This window comes from Juglans regia, chromosome 7 (genome assembly GCF_001411555.2).
Source record: "Juglans regia cultivar Chandler chromosome 7, Walnut 2.0, whole genome shotgun sequence".
NCBI classification, from domain to species: domain Eukaryota; kingdom Viridiplantae; phylum Streptophyta; class Magnoliopsida; order Fagales; family Juglandaceae; genus Juglans; species Juglans regia.
The window spans coordinates 38,074,918-38,096,581 of record NC_049907.1 but is presented as its reverse complement, the minus strand read 5'-3'; the positions used below and the strand labels follow the sequence as shown (position 1 = coordinate 38,096,581).

At 34.4% G+C, this 21,664-nt stretch overlaps 1 protein-coding gene across 1 annotated transcript; it reads right to left on the bottom strand.

Moving 5' to 3' along the window:
* Positions 1 to 69: 69 nt before the first annotated feature.
* Positions 70 to 12,092, bottom strand: LOC108980240 (protein BLISTER-like). Its single transcript, XM_018951105.2, has 13 exons — positions 11,605 to 12,092; positions 10,306 to 11,008; positions 9,588 to 10,177; positions 6,963 to 7,082; positions 6,350 to 6,415; positions 6,052 to 6,162; positions 4,840 to 4,916; positions 3,677 to 3,744; positions 2,984 to 3,097; positions 2,399 to 2,565; positions 2,135 to 2,203; positions 895 to 1,050; positions 70 to 607 (listed from the first exon to the last, which is right to left on the bottom strand). The coding sequence occupies exons 1-13, from the start codon at positions 11,659 to 11,661 to the stop codon at positions 527 to 529; spliced, it is 2,379 nt and encodes a 792-aa protein (XP_018806650.1). The 5' UTR covers positions 11,662 to 12,092; the 3' UTR covers positions 70 to 526.
* Between the last annotated feature and the right edge of the window lie 9,572 nt (positions 12,093 to 21,664).

Sequence of the window (21,664 nt, the reverse complement as noted above, 5' to 3'; positions counted from 1 at the left end):
AGAATAGAAAGTATTTCGGAATATGAAATTTTTTAATTCCAAATTTTTTAATGAGTATTTAAAGAACCCTTGGAAAGCCGAAACCGTTTGTTTCATTACCAGGGGCTTAAGCCCCGAATGGTTGATCTGAAATACAATAGATATGGGCAGTAAAGAAAAACAAAACCACCTATGCATGTTACAACCTCTCTCATATTTGTCTATAACAGCATCGTCTCTCTCTTTTACATAATCACATCCAACAAATGTCCCATTACACTTTGATATCCAACCGTAACGAACGGGTAGCTGCAGCAACTGGCGTTATTTATTGTCTTTCAGTCAAATAAATGATATCCAATCAATGGGAAGGCATCTCAAAACATTAACTCATTTCCTTTCACAAAGAATGGCTATATAGTTGGACTCAAAATATACAGACTACCGACCTTTGTTGTATCACCAAAAATAGGGGATGGGGTAGTATGAGGGATGACCAAATCAGATCTGAAAGTAGGACCTTTGCCAACACCCATCTGACTTGCATTTACAGAAGCTTGCTGGTTCTTCGTTTTGATGGCCCTCCTGGAAAGAGCTTCATGATCCATCCTAAGACCCTTTCTACCACCTGACATAGCAAGAAAAATATAAAATATAAGAAAAACATGGAAATGCTTAGCTTCCAATTCATAAATTCGGGAGTTTCACTACAGAAAAAAAAGAAAAGAAAATTACAGCATCTGAAACTCTTGTATGGAGCTGGTTTATATGCAAGTCTCTGGTGGTATTAGGTGTGATTGTTGACAAACTCAGTGGATTTAAAAGTTAGAAAGAAAAAATCGATCCAACCCACACCTACATACACCCAACTGCCAACTAGTATTAACTCAAAAATATAAAGACAGTAAATAATACCTCATCACCCTCGTCTGCATATGGAGTATTCTCATGCATTATATGAGAATCAGGTTGTCTAGCTGGAATAATCGCATTGGCCATACTTTGAGCAGTCAAAAGCTCCATTCTCTGAGTTTGAGCTTCGAGTTTACGGGACAAATCCTTGTTCAACTCCTTCATTCATAAAAAATAGGACAGGTAAGCTTGTTACATACAAGATTCAGATCAATAGCTGAACAGGGCAGAGAGTATAGATGTATGTGCGACACACTAAATGATTAGTGAAAGAGGGCTGCTAGAGCTACAAAGGGATCCTACAAACTGACGTGGCACAGTGCCACGTCATCTATGTTATTTTTTTTTATTTTCATTTTTACCCCTGCATTCCACCCTGCCCCGAGTCCCCCTCCCCCCTCCCCTTCCCAACCCCCCAGACCCAAGCTCACACCAGCTTCACGGCATCAAAACCTGTCAACGCGTCGACACCAACGTCGCTGCCAGCCCCACTTCCACACTGCCAGTTATTTTATTGACCCATCTCTTATTCTCTTTCATCTCTTTGTCACCTCTCTCTCTCCCGATTCAACCACTCCTAATCCTCAGACTCATCTGATCTATTTGCCTCTGAGCTCATCACCAGTTCCTAGAAGTTCAGTCTTTTTCTTGATTTGTTTTGTTTTTTTATGTAAAAGAAAGTGATTTTTGGAGGGTGGGTGAATTTGCTTTGGATTCAGAGATTCGTGGATTGCGTGAAATTCCAAGCTTCGTTGTCGGAAAACTGGCTTCAAGGATGGTGGCTCCACAATCAGTAGTATTGAATTGGAAAGGTATGGTTGCAGAGACAGTAGAAAAATTGTCAACTTTTCCAAACCTTCGAAATTTTATTGACTGGGGACCGAAGAAAGAAAAAACAAGACCTCCGCTTGGCAAAACCCAATTAAACTCTTTTAGCTTATTTTTCTTACTTACCCACAGCTTTCTGGACAGCCAAACAGCAGATCAGAGAATCCAGAAAGCATCAACCTTTAGAGAGCGTGTCGCTACATATACATGACTTCTTTTTTTGGTAAGTAAAGTAAAACTTCATTGATAGACATATACATGACTTCTAAAGCCTCAATTGAAACAAAGGAATGAATAAAGACAACAAAATTAAAATTTTAGAAATATGTGACAATACCATCAAGACCCAATACCCACTCCTTACAATATAATTTCTATCAGCAGTATATAAAGCCAACTACAAATTGAAAATTACCTTTAGCTTGGAACAATGAGATGACTCAGATGCCAAAGCTTGCATCAACTCTTCTTTCTCCAACGCTAACTGCAGCAAGAGAAGGCAATCCTCTGGTTAGGTCTAAACAGTGAGGAAAGAATTGGATCTCAAGGCATATCACAAATAAACTAATAAGAACCAGACAATCTATAAAAATGTGGTCGGATAATACCTCAGAAACGTTTTTTGATAAGTAAAAGAAATTTCATTAGTATTTTCATAGCCCCCAAGTACGGATAATACCTCAGAAATTAGCGTGTTAATATTTTGAATCATTCTCATCTGATCAGGAGGAACATTCACATATGAAACTTCAGGAGTTGACTGTCCATTTTGAGGCAGCAAGGAAACACTGGAGGCATCACTTACAAGAGAAGAAGCATTTTGATCCGTTTCATGGATGGAGACATCTGGGATAGAATATAATTGAATTGATGATTGGACACCAACAAAGAGAAAACTGAATATCGTTAAGAAGAAAAGCAAGAAATTTTTTAAGAACCCATCCCGTACAGGCTTGTCCAAAAAAAAGAACCATTCCTGTACAGTACCCCAAATCAGTAGTATGAATACATAATATCAGCATAAGGTTCTATTTTTTACCTTAATTTTTTTTTTTTTTTTTTGGTGCAGAAACAAAAGAATCACTTGGCATCAAACACTCAAAATTATAAAAATAAAAATTAAAAAAAAAATTATTTCAGCTGGAACTTTATCAGGGACCAGAATGACATGGTAACTAGACCTGATTTGGCCATCTCAACAAGATTCTTTATTAAGACCACTATTGAAAGTTTTGTGAGCAGCCATGACAAAAGGTAGTCTTACCTAAATCTTCGGTAGATGTAAACATATCCCTTTTATTATGAGTGATGTTGCTAAAATCAATAGAAGTTGCACTTGTGGAAGCTTTCCGCAGCTTAGACTGCAAGAGCTTCTTCTCTGTGTCGGAGAAACAAATAGGGACAAAGCAACAAATCAGAGGCAAACATTGCAAGGATATACAATATACACTGGCATATCTATATGACGAATTCATTTACTGCATCATCTGTTGTGGGATAACAAACAGTGGAAATCTCAACAATTTAGTCATGTTTCAGTGTTGTAATTTCTGGAAGTTTGGACAAATCTGAAACACAAAGCCTACTGAATTTCTTGGACCAAAAAAAAAAAAAAATACAAACTTTAATGGAATTTATATTATTCAAATCTCTAGAGTCCTAAACGGTCTGGAATTTCCCAAGTCACAAACAAGGTAATGCTCGCATTCTCAATTGGGTTTAGGTGGAAGTTCAAACATAGAAATTGTAAATTACAGATTGATCCAATTACTTCTTTATCAGCCCCAACCTACCTCCCCCAAATCCCCTCGGCACCTTCATGCCCCAAAAGAACCACACAAATATATATAGATGAAGGCCGCTCAAACCTTACCACGCTGATAAAATAAATTAATATTGGAACTAGAAGATAAGTAAAGAACTAAAAACCTGGAGAACTGCATATAAGCATGCTTACCTTCTTGAAGAGCATCCATTGTTGACTGCAAATCCTGACGATCTTTCTCCAAGCTAGAAATTTTCTTTCTGAAAAAGTATACAATATGATAGTCATTTTTCTGAAATCCCACCACGAATAGCTGGAAATTGAAAGCATGGATAAGGATTAATCAAATTTCTTCCCATATGAAGAGGCAAACAAGTTCCCATATAACTAAATAAGAAAGAGAGTTCCACATTGACATTTTAGTCATGGTACATCTAATCATTTACTCCTAACCAATAATAAAGATCTTGTGATTACGAACAGTGGTACCTTGGGCTATATAACTCAGTTTAAACTCCCAATCAGAACTTGGAATAAGTGCCACACGAGAGAATAACATTATTTGAAGATATCAAAATAGGAACACCTTTACCAGGAAAAACCATCCCTAAAATAGGTCACCAAGATTATGAGTTTTCACATACACTATCCAGAAAAACTATCACTTTTCACAGCAAACGGCAAATAAAAGCACCTCTTCAACAACTACAAATACCATATTTCAGTTGGCAAATCTCTCACATTTTTTAAAACTTCAAAAAACTCGAAGCAGTCCATATTCATCAATAACACATTTTTTCTTGTAATTTAGCAATTTTTCTATTACTCATGAGCATCACACGTTTCAAAATTAACTTCTAAATTTATTTTTTGCTTTACTATAAAATTATAGTAATTACACATTCATTTTCAGAGCTTTGGATAAGACTGCATCCACAAAAGAGAAAGCCTGGCCATGCCCATTGTTCCTATCAATAAAACTACTCATAAAAACAATGCAAGGAATACGGGAAGCTTAATTTTAAGTCGTATCACAGTTATTTGTGTATGGAAAACTTTTTTTTATGAGTAATGTAATATCATTTAAAAGGCGCAGAGGGGCGGATGTAATCTTAATATCATTAGGTGCTACCTTTCATATACTTCCTGTGCAATTGGGCTAAACCTATTTACTTGATTCAATATTATTTTATTCTTCTATAAAAAAGTACACAAGACAACCCCTATTCAGAATAAAAAGAAAAAACAGCAATTCAAAAATTCTGAAAAGCTAAAAGCACAGTATCATGAGCTATGATCAATGTGAGAACAATCTTTGTCCTAAACACCCGGGAAACTAAAAAAGAAAAGCATACTTGTATGAAGATATTTCAGCTTGTGAATTCTCCAACTGCCTCTCCAGCTTTAGCTCACTAGATCTTAGTCTGAGTGCCTACGTGAATTAATTAGAGAATGATTTCAAGAAATATAGCAGTGAATGGTATATGGTACAATATATTCATTTACAAAAAGAATTATTCATGCATCTGACAAGTAGCAATCCCAGTACAGCCTATTTTGCAAGTCAGATTTATAAAAACGTGAACAAAGCAACAAGAATATTCAGACTAGCCTATCCTCACTAGATTCACAGAAGTGGACAACTGAGACTTTTTCACATTGCTTTATCCATAATCCTTTTATCATTGCTGACTTAGTCTTTATGAAAAGATCTAGATGAAACACTTCACTTTCCAGTAAATGATGGGTTTCTATTCAAACTGATTTGTTTAAGTTTAGCAAAAATGTTTTCATCACGATACAGACAGTTTCTTTTTCTCATACAGTTTACTTCAAATATATATGTATATATATTATTTAATGGTCAAACTTGACTAAAATCACTTAATGTAGCATGTTAACCAAGCGTCCCAAGACACTAATATATTAAACTTAATCTCGTGCAGACAAACTATAAAACTAAACAAAAGTTTGAGGAAAATGAAAAATAAAAAGACCAAAAACACCATCTCATCTATATCAAAACTTCCATCTGTTAACCATAGTGCCAAATCTGATCATGGTAACTATACTTTTGAGCCACTAGCCTGACTGATCAAACAGACTGTGCGCAAATAACAACCTTAAAATATATACCTAATGTGAATTTGACAAAAATTCTCAGTGATTCATATTACAATTCTATAAGAATCACATATGAGTTTTTGTACGTGTTCAATATCCACACACATAAGGGTATATGTAAGGCAGAAAAAATATTATCACTGTAACATATATTCAACATTAAAACAAAAACTTTTTTTTTTTTTGCATGATATGGAATGACATTAAGCCTGATGCAACTTTGCCATAAATTAAAAAAAAAAAAAAAACTTCTAGTTATTGTTTTCCTCACTCGTACCAGGTTAATTTCTTTCATATGCACCCTGTGTACTTGAGTCGCGCCCTTTTATACTATTAATGAAATTTGATCACTTATAAAAATATATATATTTATATATATGTAATGGCATTTCTTCATGAGAAGGCAACAGCATAAACATAAACATACCAATAGATTTTACTACCTTCTCCTCTAAACCAATAACTTCAGAAGCCAGTAATTTGGCACGTTCATCAGCAGCATTACATTCTAGTTGTGCATTTGCATATTCAACTTTGAGAGACTCAAGTTCCACCTGCCCACATCAAAGGGTACACATATAGCAACTAAAAGTAAAGGACAATCAAACTATATAACATTTTGAAACCAGACTTGCCATGACAAAGTCATAAAGAGGAAAATAATAAAACTAATTCCAACACACAATCAAATAAGTTGATTTGAATTAACAGACAGAAAATTAAGGGATTACATATACTAACCAGTCGGGCCTTGATTTCCTCCTGTAAGATCTCCATGTCAGATTTGAGTTGGTTGACAACACTTCTCTGAAGCAAACATAAGTGAATAAAAAGCAGATGGATTAGAATTTAAATGTGGTAGTATCTCCATGTCATATTTGATTTGGTTGACAACACTTAACAGAAGAATATATACATGAAAAAAACAGATGGATTAGAAAGCCATGTTTGGTTATTCCACTTTTTCAAAAAAAAAAAAAAAGAAAAACTCAACTTCAATCCTAACATCTTTCAATCCCAAAAAATTAATCTATTTCAACTTTTCAACCAATCATTTGCCTAGGTTCCAGCGAAATAAACTTTTACAAAAACCCATAAATAACTTCCCTAAAAAAATTATGTTCGTCGAGTATAATTATCCCGTTTAGATAGCATGTACATCTTTTACATCTGATAAGAATACGTTTCTGTCTTACATCGGCTATGACTATGTTTCTGTCTTACTTCCTTTGTGAGAGAAAGAGCGAGAGAATAGATATCTCAAATCAAGGAAGAGATCATGCTGAAACATAATAATTAACAAGCTGTCTAAAATAAAATAGTATTGCCACAAAACAATAAATTTAGAGCCAACCTGTTGATTGTAACTATCTGTCATAGATGAATTTTCAGCAGCTAGGGACTCTGCTAAAGTGCGTGAAGCCTCAAGAGCTCGTTGTAAAGAGAATTTTTCTTGTGTCAGATCTTCAATATGCTGAATGCACAAAAGAAAAAATCACTAAAGTAATTATTTGAAGGAAACAAGCTCAGAAGTTGACATCAATGCAGGGGATGATAAATATAGAGCTTAAACTACTAATAGAAATAACAGTTAAAAATAACTAGAGGATTACGCTTTCACATTAAATATATGACAATAATTCCAAGGCAAAAAACTGAAGTAATATTAATCTTTTTCAAATGTTTAAAGAGTCTAGAGTACATACTTATCATTCCGTTTCTGGCAAGCTAATGATTTTAATACTCAGAAGGCAGTACATCACATATTTAAATAAAAAACTATTTGGCCACTTTCTCAAGCCCAAAATTCCCAAATCAAATCTCTCAAAATCATTACAAGATGTTCAAGCCTAATTGACCATGCATATAAACTAAGTATGTGTTTGGTTCCCAAACTCAGCTGAGCACAACTGAATTCAGTCTAACTTTAAGCTGAGTCTAACATCTAAATACCCAACTCTCAGGTTACATTTGGATGTTAAACTGAGTTGAGTTGAGATGATAAAATATTGTTAGAATATTATTTTTTAATATTATTATTATTTTAGGATTTAAAAAAGTTAAATTGTTTATTATATTTTATGTTGGGATTTGAAAAACTTATAATGATGAATTGAGATGAGTTGAGATGAATTTACTTACCAAATGAACCCTCAAATTTCTAAACTCATCTCAACTCAAAACCTTCTTACATGTGGGACCCACAACCTTTTTCAATTTTCTATAAAAGCACTAAACTCATCTTAACATCCAAACATATTTTAAACTCAGTTTAGATGGGCCCCACATAATTCCCTCCACTACTCAATTCACTACTATTCATAAAGAACTCAACTTAGCTCAGTTCAACTCAACATTCAAACACAGCCTAAGTAGATTCTTCCAAACCTTCTGCCATATAATTATGATAGTTTGATGGTAAAAAATCATTGCCCATTTTTTGAACAAGTAAATGCTATTAAAGTAGTGTCAAAATGAAGATGCAGCTTCTCTCTCTCTCTCTCTCTCTCTCACACACACACACACACACACACCCACACACCTACCCACCCACCAAATACAACTTGCAAACCTATAGGATCGTACCAGTAATCTCACCCTTCCATCTCTTGCTTTAGTGGGGAGGAGATGCCATCTGGTCCAAAGAACATTGAGCTGGATATCTCATATCCTCTGTTCAAGGGTAGCCAGCTTTTAATACAATTTGGCTCATGAATGAAATTTGCAAGGCTCTCCCAGATTTCCTTCCCTTTTTTAGGTAATAAATGTATTTGTTTTAAATAAATAAATAGGGGCAACCAACATACATGGGAGGTGTATTAGTTTGAAATTTGAATCGAATTTAATTAATCAAAAACTAATATGTAAAAAGATAAATAAAAAAGAAAAAAGGATACTTTAAGCAATCATCCAATCTTATAAGGAGCACTACTTTTTAATACACAGCATTTACCCTACTGGTAATCAAAATTAGTTACTTCCAAAAAATTAGTTTTGGACCCTAGAAACATAATTCATTAGGAAGGGTCTAATTTATCAAAACTTTAAATTACACAGCTAAAACAATGATGACATATATCTAGTAATTCTAACACTATCTATACCAACAACAGGTCTCTCCAACCCACTCCGCGCCCAAATTGCAAGGCCAGGCAAACAATTTCATTATAAATTATGAGGAAGCGGGTGGGATACCCACCTACCAGGTAATACCCCCTAGCTTACATCCCTATAAATAGAGAAACCTACCCTTCAGCTAAATGCCCACAATAGTGACTTCTCCTCTTCTTCTTTTTTCCTCCCCCTAATCTTCTTCAGTCTTATTCTCTTCTTCTTTTTTCTTCCGTCTTCTCTTCTTCTTTCTTTTGAGACAAGTCTATCAAGGTTGAGGTTGAGAGACCCACGGCCCCATGACCATGGTTGTGGGTCTCTTGTAGGCCAGAGACCCCCATGACCATGCTTTGGGCTAAGATCCTCAAAAGGAAAATCAAAAGGCAGAGTCTCACTTGCAACTTTTTGTCTTAGACATTTGATCATGATTTGATTTGGTTGAGCAAGGTCACCTGACGACTGTGCTATGCAATCCTCTTGCCCGTCCAATGGGGATAGGAGGCTAGGCCGGCAATGGGGACGAGGAAAGTTTGTGAAATGGCCATGGCTACCCACCCGTCTAGGGTGGGTAGCACCCCTAGGGTGTTATTATCCCTTAGTGTTTATGTTAACCTCAAATACTTTGAAGCAATTATCCATTTGAAGAGGAATTTTGAAATATAACGGGTAATATGTGGATCACTGCCCATGCTTCATATATAGTAGAGGCCCCCAATAAATACATATTTGACTGATTAAGGAATTTATCAGTTGACGTAACCTAATTAACTTCAGAAATTTAAATAATACAACTTCCAATGGCTGAATCAGCTGACAACACCAATAGGAGCACAAGGTTATCAAAATGCAGCAACATAAAATTGGGTACCTGTTCCAAAGCAGCAAAATCTTCATTGTGTTTAGCTGAATAAAAATCTTCTTTCATATCCATGCTATTCTCACTAATAATTGGTCTCAAAAATCCCCCATTGCTGGAATTAATGGAAGAATTCACAGATTGATTGATTGAATTAGGACCATTAGGAGTTTTCAGCTTTAAAGAAGTCTCCATACTTCCACTCTCCACTGATGGCTTCTGAAAAAGAGACGGTCCTAAAACATCCATGCTGTTTGTATTTAAACTGTTGGACATGAATGACTCCTCAGGTTCAGTATGTTGAAACAGAGTCCCTGAAGAGGCTCTAGGCACATTCAGAGAATCAAGGAAAGATGGGCGAGATCTCCTAGGATTCATTTCAGTTGTAACTGAAAACAGTGGTACATGATTGGAAGAACTTCTGATATCAGAACTAAAACCTGTGGTTTCAAATGCTTGCGGAGCTGCATTGTAGGCACCAGGCAAATCACTGGCAGAGCCACTAAGTTTTCTTTCCCCAAAGTTCGAAATCATAGCATCACTGATGTGTGCAACACCATTCATGTATTGACCTCTTACATTAGTAGTAGGTTGAATAGAGTCTACCATAAAACCCAAAACAGGTCAGTTCCTTCCCCCAAAAAACTATATATGCATACATACTATAAATGGTACAAGCATGTCCTAATAGACGAAAACACTAGTAAAAGAATTCAAATGTGCAAATTACCATCATAAAACGAGGAGGATGTATGAGCACTGATCAGCATGCTAGCATTGCTGGAGTAAGCTTGAGGTAGAGTACCACCAGCTTCCAGAGGTGAGACTCTTGCACTAGATTGCAACAAAGAACTGCCACTTTTTGTTGATTGGGTTTTATCTGTCCCATAAAGACTAGATTTACCAATTGTACTGTCCAAACCTTGACTTGCTTGTGGGTGTGGAAGAATAGACTGATCTGTTGCAGTCTCATAAGGAAGTCCATCACGTACTCCGGTATATATTCCGAAATCATTATTCCGCCCTTCTTTTTCGTGGCCATGATTGGCATTCATTAATTCAGCAAATCCAGAAGCACCATATCTCTTATATTTTGTATTATCTGAGTGTGTATGTACACTATCCACAGAATTTGTATCATAATCTTTCGCAGATAACTGATGACTAGCAAGTGTGTCATTCAAAAACTCTTGTTCATTTTTAATGGGAAAAACATTTATTTTGTCGTCATTGTCAGTTACAGCAGGAGATAGTCCCATAAAAGCTTGGCCAGGTACATCAGATGTGCCAGCTCCCTCTGAATCCGTAATTCGAATGGGACCAGTGTCCAAAGGCTGTTTCTCATGAGGCCTAACATCAGAAGCATGATTTTGGCTATTAGAAGCAGTTTTCTTCGCTTGCTCTGCTACTTTTTTCCTGCGGAACTCCTCCAGCTGCAAGATAAATGAAGACAATGTGACAAACCAAAAATATAGTTCAGCTAAGATATTTGGGATTGAAACTTTTTTCGATAAGTATTTGGGATTGAAACTAGATATAAGAGGAAATTAAGTAGCAGGAAAAGTTGCAGATTCGAAACAAAATTATAAAGCATATAAAAAGCTGCAGTAAAGAGAGACAGAGAGACATCAGTGATCACGGTTATTTGAGTCAACTAAAATACTCAGTTTTGCTTCTAAGCGCAGTGCACCGGCGAAATAATGTGTCGGTGAAGACATCTTGATCTCAACTGGTTATATAACAGAACATGTTTGTTATCAACTAAGTAAAAGGAAGCAAAACGGACAGCTAAATCGTCAAATTTTTAACCTACCCGTAACAAAATATCTTGACGAATTTACACGAAAAAAGTCCTTGTTGTGCAAAGTAGTGAATGGTACAGAAATGTACACAGCATCACCAGCTAACGCGTGCATGAATATAAATACAATAGCAATAGAAAATTTTATGATATTTAAAGAACAAGAAATACAATTCCATTGGGAAATGTATACCACTCATTCGGGGAAAAAAAAAAAAAAAAACGTACACGGCGCTTTCCAGCTTCCAAATGCTCTTGCTTCCGCATCACCTGAGCCGAAGCCATTCAGGCCCAAAGCCCCCAACTCCGAAATTCGCATACAAATACTACAATTCCCCTCCCCACCACATAACAACGGAGGAAACCCTAATCAAGCAGCGCGGATACGAGAATTGTCAAAAATCCTCAGCAAAACCCTACCAAACAACCTTGAGATCGCATTTGTATTGGGATCAAGAAACTCGTGAAATTACACAGCATTCCAAATAATCAACGGTCGGAAATTTTTTCAAAATTTCAGGAAAAATAAAACAGAGCATGAAAATTTGGCAAGTTTTCTTAAAACCGTAAATTTGAGGGTGGAGGGAAGGGTACGATCTGATCGGAGAGGAGGAGAGCTGTATATGAAAAATATTTTGGTTGTCGCGGATGACAGATCTCCTTGCCTACATGAAAATATTTTTTTGTTTTTGTTTTTGTATTTTACGGAATAGGTGACGGCATTACCGGCAGGCTCTGCACATGAATTGCGAGTGCGTGAAAGCAAGCTAATTTGGCGGATGTCAATATTATCTCAATAAATCTTAAATTAATTATTAATACAATTTATTACTTTTTTTATTTTTTATAAAAAATTTAATTCATATCAATATATTTTATACAATTAAACACGAATAATATTATATATCATATTCTCATCTTATTTTAATCATATTAATTAATATGTAATATATTCAACATTATTAAATGATAAAAAAATATATATAACACATCTTAATTAATGAATGAAAATAGAATAGTAGTATAATATATAAAATTTTTTATCAGACATATATCTCAATCTATTTATATGTAAATACATGGATCGTGCTACATCCACAAAAATTGCAGCTCGAGATGGATTCTAATAAGGTTATTTGGCTTTTTTTTATTTTTTTTATTTATTTTTTCATACTCTTAAATATTTAAAAAAATTACAATATTATTAAAAAAATATTTTTTTAATCACTAAGGAAAAAAATTATCGGATGCATCGTTAATATTATTATTTACAAATCTAATCATATAACTTAAACATCCAAAGCAACTTTAAAGATTTTAGATTGTCCCGTAATATTCTTTCATTTTGGTAAAATTGAAAGTCGCCGTAGCGTTTGAGCACCACATGCCCCAATGGCCCAATCAATCCTTGACAAACACAATCCTTAACAGACACATGTTCTTTCTGTTTATAAATAATAAGAATTTCATTAAATAATTGGTTAAATATTAAGATAATTGCTTGATTTGGCTCTTGGAAAGATCAATTTCTCTCTTTTCTTTTCTTTCTTTTTTTTTTTTTTTTTACTTTGATCAAATTAATCAATTCTTTCTGTTAAGTACAAAATTACTAACCGTCACATTTTCGTCAAGAACTGAATTCGACAAGTCTAGGTCAACTTACAATTTTAATGTTTTTTAATTCATTTATTATATAAAAAACTATTTATTTTAACAGTCATTTATTTGTAATCAATTTTTTTATTTTTAAAAAATAAATATTTTGCCCACAAAATAATGCCACAAAAGTAAATCTATAAAGTACAAACTGACATTATTTAATATAGTATATCAGATTATAAAGTTACTTCTATTATAAAATAAATCAAACGTATCACATGAAGTTATGTCAGTTTAAGATTATTTTTATGAAATATTTTTATTGTTGTAACACTTCTCTTTTTTAAATGGTGTGTGGCATCTAGTCATTAGTGATAATGTTGTATTTTAATAGATTAATAATGATATAGTAACGGAATGTCTAATTTAATTAAAATTGAAAACATTAGGAATAAAAAATCTAAAATTAAGTATAGAGAGTGCTCTGTCAAAAGCCAAGCAAAATTGTAAAGACTATTTTAATATTTAACTTTCAAAATAATAAAAGGTGCAATTTAAGTAGGACATATGCAAAAAGATATATATATAGATATATATATATAAGAGTAAGAAATCTTTACTTTTAGTAAAAGAAAAATATTTGAATTTCTTCAAACAGGAAATTAAATACAAAAAAATTTCTGAACAATTATCCTCTTCTCTATTGATTTCAAAAATTGATGATTTTAACAAACGTCTGGTAACAGATGTTTGTTCTGATTTACCCAATGCTTTCTAGTATAGGAAGAAACACATAGTTTCTCTCCCATACATTAAAGGTTTTGATGAAAAAGATATTCCAACAAAAGCCACTTCCGTTCAAATGAACAGACAAACCACGAAATACTGCCAAACTGAGATTGCTGATTTTCGTAAAAAATACTTTATTAGGAATAGCAAATCCCCCTGGTCTTGTTTTGCCTTTTATGTCCAGAAAAATGCTGAACTAGAAAGAGGAACTCCTCGTCTAGTCATTAATTACAAACCCTAGAATAAAGTCTTAGAGTGGATTAGGTACCCTATTCCCAACATGAATGACTTAATTCATAGGTTAAGTGATGCAGTAGTCTTTTCAAAATTTGACCTTAAGTCTAGGTTTTGGCAAATCCAAATAGCCGAGTCAGATAGGTATAAGACTGCTTTTGTTACCCTATTTAGTCACTTCGAGTGGAATGTGATGCCTTTTGGTCTCAAAAATACTCCTAGTGAATTCTAAAATATCATGAACGATATTTTCAATTCGTTCTCTACTTTCACCATTGTCTACATAGACGATGTTTTTGTTTTTTCCAAATCTATTGATGAACATTAGAAACACTTGTATTCGTTTCTTGACATCATTAGACATAATGGTCTTGTTGTTTCGGCAACAAAAATCAAATTATTCCAAACCAAGATTAGATTCCTTGGTTATGATATTTCTGAAGGCAAAATCAGGCCCATCCAAAGAGCCATTGAATTTGCTGACAAATTTCCTGATGTTATCATAGACAAAAAATAATTACAGAGATTTTTAGGATCTCTTAATTATGTTGCTGACTTCTACAAAGATATGAGGAAACAATGTCGTCCTTTATTCAAACGATTCCTTTCTAATCCTCCTCCTTGGACAGAAGTTCATACTAATCTAGTAAGGAAGATCAAAGTACATGTCAAAACTCTTCCGTGTCTTGGTATCCCTACTTCAAATTCTTTTAAAATTGTTCAAACAGATGCCTCTGGTGGTATTCTGAAACAATGTGTTTCACCAGGTTCTTCTGAACAAATTGTTCGCTTCCATTCTGGAACCTAGAATTCTGCACAAGAAAAATATAGTACTATTAAAAAAGAAATTTTAGCTATAGTATTATGTATTTCTAAATTTCAATCTGATTTACTTAATCAAAATTTTTTGGTTCGAATTGATTGCATGAGTGCTAAATTTGTTTTAGAAAAAGATGTTAAAAACATTGCATCAGAACATATTTTTGCAAGCTGGCAAGCTATTTTAAGTGTTTTTGACTTTGATATTGAATACATCAAAGGATCCCAAAATTCTATTCCTGATTTTCTTACCCGTGAATTCTTGCAAAAATCCCCACGATGAGCAAGAAAAAAGGAAAAGAAAAACAGACTGCTCCCCCTCCACCCATTCCTGGTAAGAAAATTATCAAGATTGAAAATGTTTCAACCCCTGCTTCAAACAGTTTGCAAATTGCCAACAGGTTTACCCCTCTTGGTAAAATAATTCAACCACCTATTTTTGCTTCAACACTTGTCAGTAATTTTGACCCATATGCTAAGGCAATTGCGTCAAAAACTATTTCTACTTCTCCTACTCAGTATTTCCTCCCAAAAGGAAAAGCTGTGTGCATTAAAAAGCCCACCCCACTCACTTATTTTACATTGAACCGAATAGATCTGCCCAAACAGATTTGTTCAAAATTGCTTCTTCTTATTTTTCCCCAGGATTTCACTGGATTCCTGAAGATTCCACCAAGAATCTCCTGTATTACTCCAGTATTTTAATCCACACTGATTCAATTATCATAAAGCCAATTTATGATAAAACTAATAGCAACAAATTAATCTACCACAGTGCCTATATCCTCTATGTCATCAATGAAGAAGAGTGGGGTACAAACCCATCCACTCCTAAGAGACTGGACAAAACAGACACTGCTTTCACTTACCATGACTATATTACTGCCTGAAATCGATTCATGTTTTTTCAGGTACCCGATATGAGTCATTCATGGTTTCTTAATTTTGACAAAAAATTTAAAAGAAATCTCCCCTACTGGTTCCTCAGATGGTGGGATCAATTTGGACCAATTCCTGAAAATTTTCCTGATGAGCTCCTCCGAGCCTTCAAATGTTACTGCAATGTAGCAACCCCCAAAATTGATCAGCATATGCAAAAATTTCCCTACATTCTCCATTTCTGCCAAAGATACAAAGTACTCTAGATAATGAAATGAAATTATGAAAGACATGCTGATATCATGGTTCGCTACTGTTGCACAAAATGGTGGGATAGGTTTTCCTATACCCAACAAATAATTGAATATGTGATTAGAGACTTCCCCCAGACTGCTCCAGATTTGTAGGACAGAAAGGAATTCCCAGAGATTACATATGGTTCTCTTGTTTCAACTGGATATCCACAAATCCAGGCTCCTACTTCACCAACTAAATCCTCAAGAGGAAAAGCTACCAGCAGTTCCTCCAAGAAAAAGTCCACTAAGAATGCTCTTGAAGGACTTTCAAAAAGGGATTTAGTTCAATTGTTAAAGAAATCTCTAGAAAATGATTCTGAAGAAGATAACTCAGAAGCATCCTCAGAGACTTCGACAAATTATCCTTACAAATATTTTGGCCATGATTCTCCAGATACTCCAAGATTATCTGAAGATTGACCATACCATTGTTGAAGACTGACCGACCAAAAGACTGATCGAGCTCTTCAAACAAATTCACCAGGGAAAGGCTGACCGTCCCAGACTGATCGAGCCCTTCTTTTGATAATTTAACGTTTTGTGTCAAAAGCAGATCCAACAAAGACACAATCCGACACAATCATGATTTCCACGCTGCCACTATGTGCCAAAAGCAGTCATCCAGACAGCCAAAGACATAAAGTTGACAGTCAGTTCATACCCGTGCTAAAACAGTATTCACTGTTCACTCACGGACTTACTTTCACTTTTAATTATTGTAAACAGGAACTTCTTGTGCTATAAAAGGAGAACCTTGCTTCAGAATTAGGCAGAGCTTGCTCGCCTCATTCTTTTTTTCTTCTTATCCACTCTCTCTTTCTTCCACCTTATTTGCTCTCACCTTATTCTTGTAAGTTCAAATCTGTACTACCTACTTTGTAATTTCATTATCATTTATGTTAATGTTATTTTGTTCATATATTCTATTTTGCTTTGCATACATGCATGTAGTCGGTTTAACCTCCTGCATTTAATTGTGCATCCTCTTCTCTGATTATTCCCTTCCCTCTTCCGTTTTGGTATCAGAGTCATTCTGGTATCTAATTGTTGTCAATTATTCTCTCTTGCATTTTATTTTATTTGTTGTTCTTCTACTTGGTGCGAGACTTTCTACTTTCCCTAGGTTCAGGATCAGGTCGGAGTAGCTCAAAGGTACCCAGGTAAGACCCGTGCAGGCCTGAGTGGCGTTTAGGGTAGTTAGTGGTACAGTTGGGGTAACCTCCCAAATGGTAAGTTCTCAGGTGATTGAGATGCAATCCTCCTTGTAGATTAGGAACAAATATTTTAGAATGTGGAGAAGTAATTCTTCAATTAGTTCCAGGTCGGTTTTGCCTCCTGATATTGTTAATGAAGAAGATTGTTCTTTTGGAGAGGAGTTATCTCCTGCTCTGAGATCATGGAAGATCCCGGAGATTAATCCAAACTCAATTTACAAAACCATTTGGTTTAAAAATACTTTTTCAAAAACTTTAAATGTTCGGACAGTCGAACAAACCTATAGTATATCTAAATCCCAAGAAAAATATTTTCTTTTCAAAAAAAAAGATATTATTGAATATCAAAACATGGGATATAACTATATTCACATAAGTTCTGTTCAAGTTGCTGCTAAACCCTTAACAAGGTTAGGCATCAACGCCTCTGTTCTTTTCTGTTTGCGAGATGGCAGATTCCTTAAATTTGAGGATAGCATTCTCGGAATGATTCAATCCTCCCTTTCGGAAGGACCAGTTCATTTTGATTGTTTTCCAAATCTGACTTTGTCTTTAACAGACAAACATATTTTAAAATGTTTAACTTTGAACATTTTAACCTCTGGTTATCAAATGCTTGAAGGAAGCAAACCACTTGCTTTAATTTTTCGGATTTATTATCATCTTTTAAAAATGAATTTAGATCCAAAAGCTATTGTAAAACCTTCTGGAAAAAATACTCTATTGATCCAGAGTACTTCCTCATATGTGGATATCAAAGTTCCAAAAAGAATTTATTGGGAAGACATAACCCTTCCCACTGAATGGACTTTGGAACAAGAAATACCACCTCCTCCTAGAAATATTGTTCTGGATGCCGATGTGGACATCATCCAACAATATTTGAATGGAACTGTTAAAATTTCTTTTAATAGACCTAAAGCCTCAAGCAAAAGAAGAAATTCTTTTACTGGCTCTAGATCTAGTTTTGATTCCGTCCAGAATAATCCAAGGAATAATCCAAATCTTAACCAATTCTTTGAAGATTCAGTACGAACGGTTCAACCTGCTAAACCTGCTTTAAAACTAAAAGGACTTTCTACTTCCTCTCAAGTTACTTCTGCTTTTTACACTGCACAAGGAGCTGGATCTTCCAAAGATCAAAACATAAATGATGAAACTGACAAAGAAGATAACTCTTCTATGTCACCAACAGTTTCAGATATGCAAGCCCTTGTTGCACCAGTACATCATAGTTTAACTGTTTTAAACAAACCTTTTAAACTTGATTTAGTCGGACTTTTCAATGAATTTGCTTTACCTGAAAATAAGCAAAGGCGAAAGGCCTATCTTGCAAGATTTTCTGATTTAGAAAAACAACGTGTTAAACGCAAATGGAAAGAAGAGATGAATAAGCTCCAACAGCATATTTCTCTTCTAGACTTTGCTGAAAATATTTATGTTCCAAAAAACACTTTAAATGTTGTTAAAAATGATTTTGTCAATGAAGAAGGAAAGACTGTCATACAAGTCAGTCATCCACCTTTAGAGACTATATTTATCCCTTTTAAATGATCAGAAGTTGTTGCTTCTCCTTTTAAAATCCCTGAAGCTGTTTCCAAAGATCCTGAGAAGGACAAGGTTTTGAAAGAAACAAAAAAGATTATTCATCAGAATAATTTTGTAAACCTTGCTCTCCACTTGATTGGACAATAGTTAGATAGGATTGAAGAAAAGGTTGAGAAGCCCATTTTTACTTCAAATCTTGTTTTCAAAAACGATTATCTTTTGGTTTTCCCTAAAAATCAGCCAAAGAAAAAGATTGAAAAACCACTGATCATTTTACCAGAAGAAATGCCAAAATTTGATTTAAAAACTCCCCAGGCCAAGACTTTGGAAAAAATAGATCAAATGATAGTTGATCTCAAAAAAGAACAACCTTCTACCAGTGCTTTAAATAGCAATGATAAAGAAGCTGTTCTTGTTGAAACCACAGAAGAATCATCTGATGATGAATCCTCTGAAGAAAAGGATATTGATTCAATTGAAAAGAATTTTCAAGATGATTTTAAATCTGAAATAGCCAGATTCTCTTCAAAAGGACCCAAACCAATGAATCTGACGAAGAACTGGTATTCAAGGCCTACTCCTCTTGATTTACAATTTGAAGAAAAGGTTTTTCAAAACCAATCCTCTTATTCTGCTGACAAAGTTTACGAATGGAATATTGATGGTTTCTCTGAACAAGAAATCCTTAATACCATGAATAAAATGTCTTTGGTAGCAAGTGTTTATGTTAACCATAATATCAGACAACCTGATATTGTAATAATTTTAACTCAAGGATTTTCTGGTGTTTTAAAACATTGGTGGGATAAACATCTAACCAATGAAACCAAGGAAACCATTCAGAATGCAGTCAGGCTTAATGAATAAGGGTTACCAATTTTTGAGGAAACTATTGGGATGACACATCCTGATGGTGTTAATACCTTGATTTATACTATTTTAAAACACTTTATTGGAACACCATCCAACATAACTAGTCGTGTTAGCGACCAGTTAAATAATCTTCGATGTCACCAAATGTCAGATTATAGATGGTACCAAGATGTTTTTATTTCCCGAGTGATGCTTCGAGACGACAGTCAAATGCCTTACTGGAAAGAAAAATTTATTGATGGTTTACCTCGATTGTTTGCTTACAAAGTTAAGGAAGAACTTACTGATACCTCTGGGTTCCTCAATTACGAAAATTACACCTATGGTGATATTTTCAGTGTAATTAAGAAACTTGGTATTAATATGTGTAATGATCAAAGAATGCTTCGTGAACAGATGAGAAATAGTAAGAAAGCCAAATATGAAATGGGAACTTTTTGTGAACAATTTGGCCTTCCTAGTATTGCTCCATCTAAAAGAAAGTATAAAATTTCTAAACCTCATGATGGTTTTAGGAGAAAACCCCGTGATGAATTTCTTAAGAAAACTTATAAAAAACATTTTTCTAAACCACCAAGAAAAAGGATTCAAAAGCATCTACACAAGAAAAATGTTTTAATTGTGGCAAGACTGGACATTTTGCAGATAAATGTCCCAAGAAAGCCAAAAAATTAAAAAAGAAGTTTAGTCAGTTAGACATTGGTAACCATGATAAAGAAGAACTATTTCGACTCCTAAAAATAGCCTCGTCTTCATCATCGGATACCCTCGAGCTCAGTTCTAGTGATTCAGAATATCACTCTGAAACTGAGACTCCTGGCCCTTCTGATCCAAAGCTGGGTTGCAACTGTAATTCTTCTTGTTGTGGTAAGCCTTCTGGCAAGACAATTAATGTCTTGACTAAGGCTGAAGAACAAGAGAATCTTTTGTTAACTCTGATTTCACAAATTACAAATCCTGAGCTTAAAGAAGAATATCTTCTCAAGTTAAAGAAGACAATGGTTCGCCAAGAATCAGAAACTTCTAAATAAAGGATTAATTTTCAAGAAACCTTGGAGAGATTCCAAAAGAAAAAACCCAAGGACATTTCTACTTCTGATTTACAACATGAAATAAATTCTGTTAAAAAAGAACTTGTTGAACTCAGATCTGAAATCAACAACCTCAAATCTGAGAATGAAGTTTTAAAACAAGAATTTTTATTATTCAAAATTGATAAACAACTTGATCAAGACATCCCTTCGGATAATGAGCAAACAGATGAGGCTAGTTCCAGTCAGCACGAGAACAACCAAATTTGTTTGATTAGACACACTATTCCTCCAAAATGGTTTTCACGTGTTACTATTGTTATTTTCCATTATTTTCAATTTTCTGTTGTTGCTATGATTGATTCCGGATCAGACCTGAATTGTATTCAGGAAGGACTCATTCCTAGCAAATATTTTGAAAAATCCACAGAAAGATTATTCTCGACAAATGGATCAAAGATGACCATCAATAATGCTCATGTTTGTCAGGATAATGTTTGTTTTCGAATTCCTTCTGTTTTAGTCAAAAATATGTCTGATAAAGTGATTTTGGGAATCCCTTTTATCTATTCTTTATATCCTTTCATGACTGAAAAAGACGGTATCACCACCGACCCTTTCGGTCAAAAGGTAAAATTTCACTTTACTTCTCGTTTTGAAATTGATTCGGATAAGAGTAAGAAATCTTTACTTTTAGCAAAAGAAAAACATTTGAATTTCCTCCAACAGGAAATTAAATACAAAAAGATTTCTGAACAATTATCCTCTTCTCTATTGATTTAAAAAATTGATGATTTTAACAAACGTCTGGTAACAGATGTTTGTTCTGATTTACCCAATGCTTTCTGATATAGGAAGAAACACATAGTTTCTCTCCCATACATATTTAGACTCATACTACATACCCATCATATCGCAATTATCATGATTAAAATATGATGGGAAGCTATTACTATTATGATTATTGGCAGAAAAAGAGGATAATACCGGCATGCTAAGTTCCTTT

Excerpts from the sequence above, each read along its gene's own strand:
- LOC108980240 (XM_018951105.2), bottom strand. The coding sequence starts at position 11,661 with ATGGCTTCGGCTCAGGTGATGCGGAAGCAAGAGCATTTGGAAGCTGGA. Across the intron at positions 6,163-6,349 it reads AGGAAATCAAGGCCCGACTG|GTGGAACTTGAGTCTCTCAA; the intron begins GTTAGTATATGT and ends TGATGTGGGCAG. Across the intron at positions 608-894 it reads ATGCAGACGAGGGTGATGAG|GTGGTAGAAAGGGTCTTAGG; the intron begins GTATTATTTACT and ends TTGCTATGTCAG.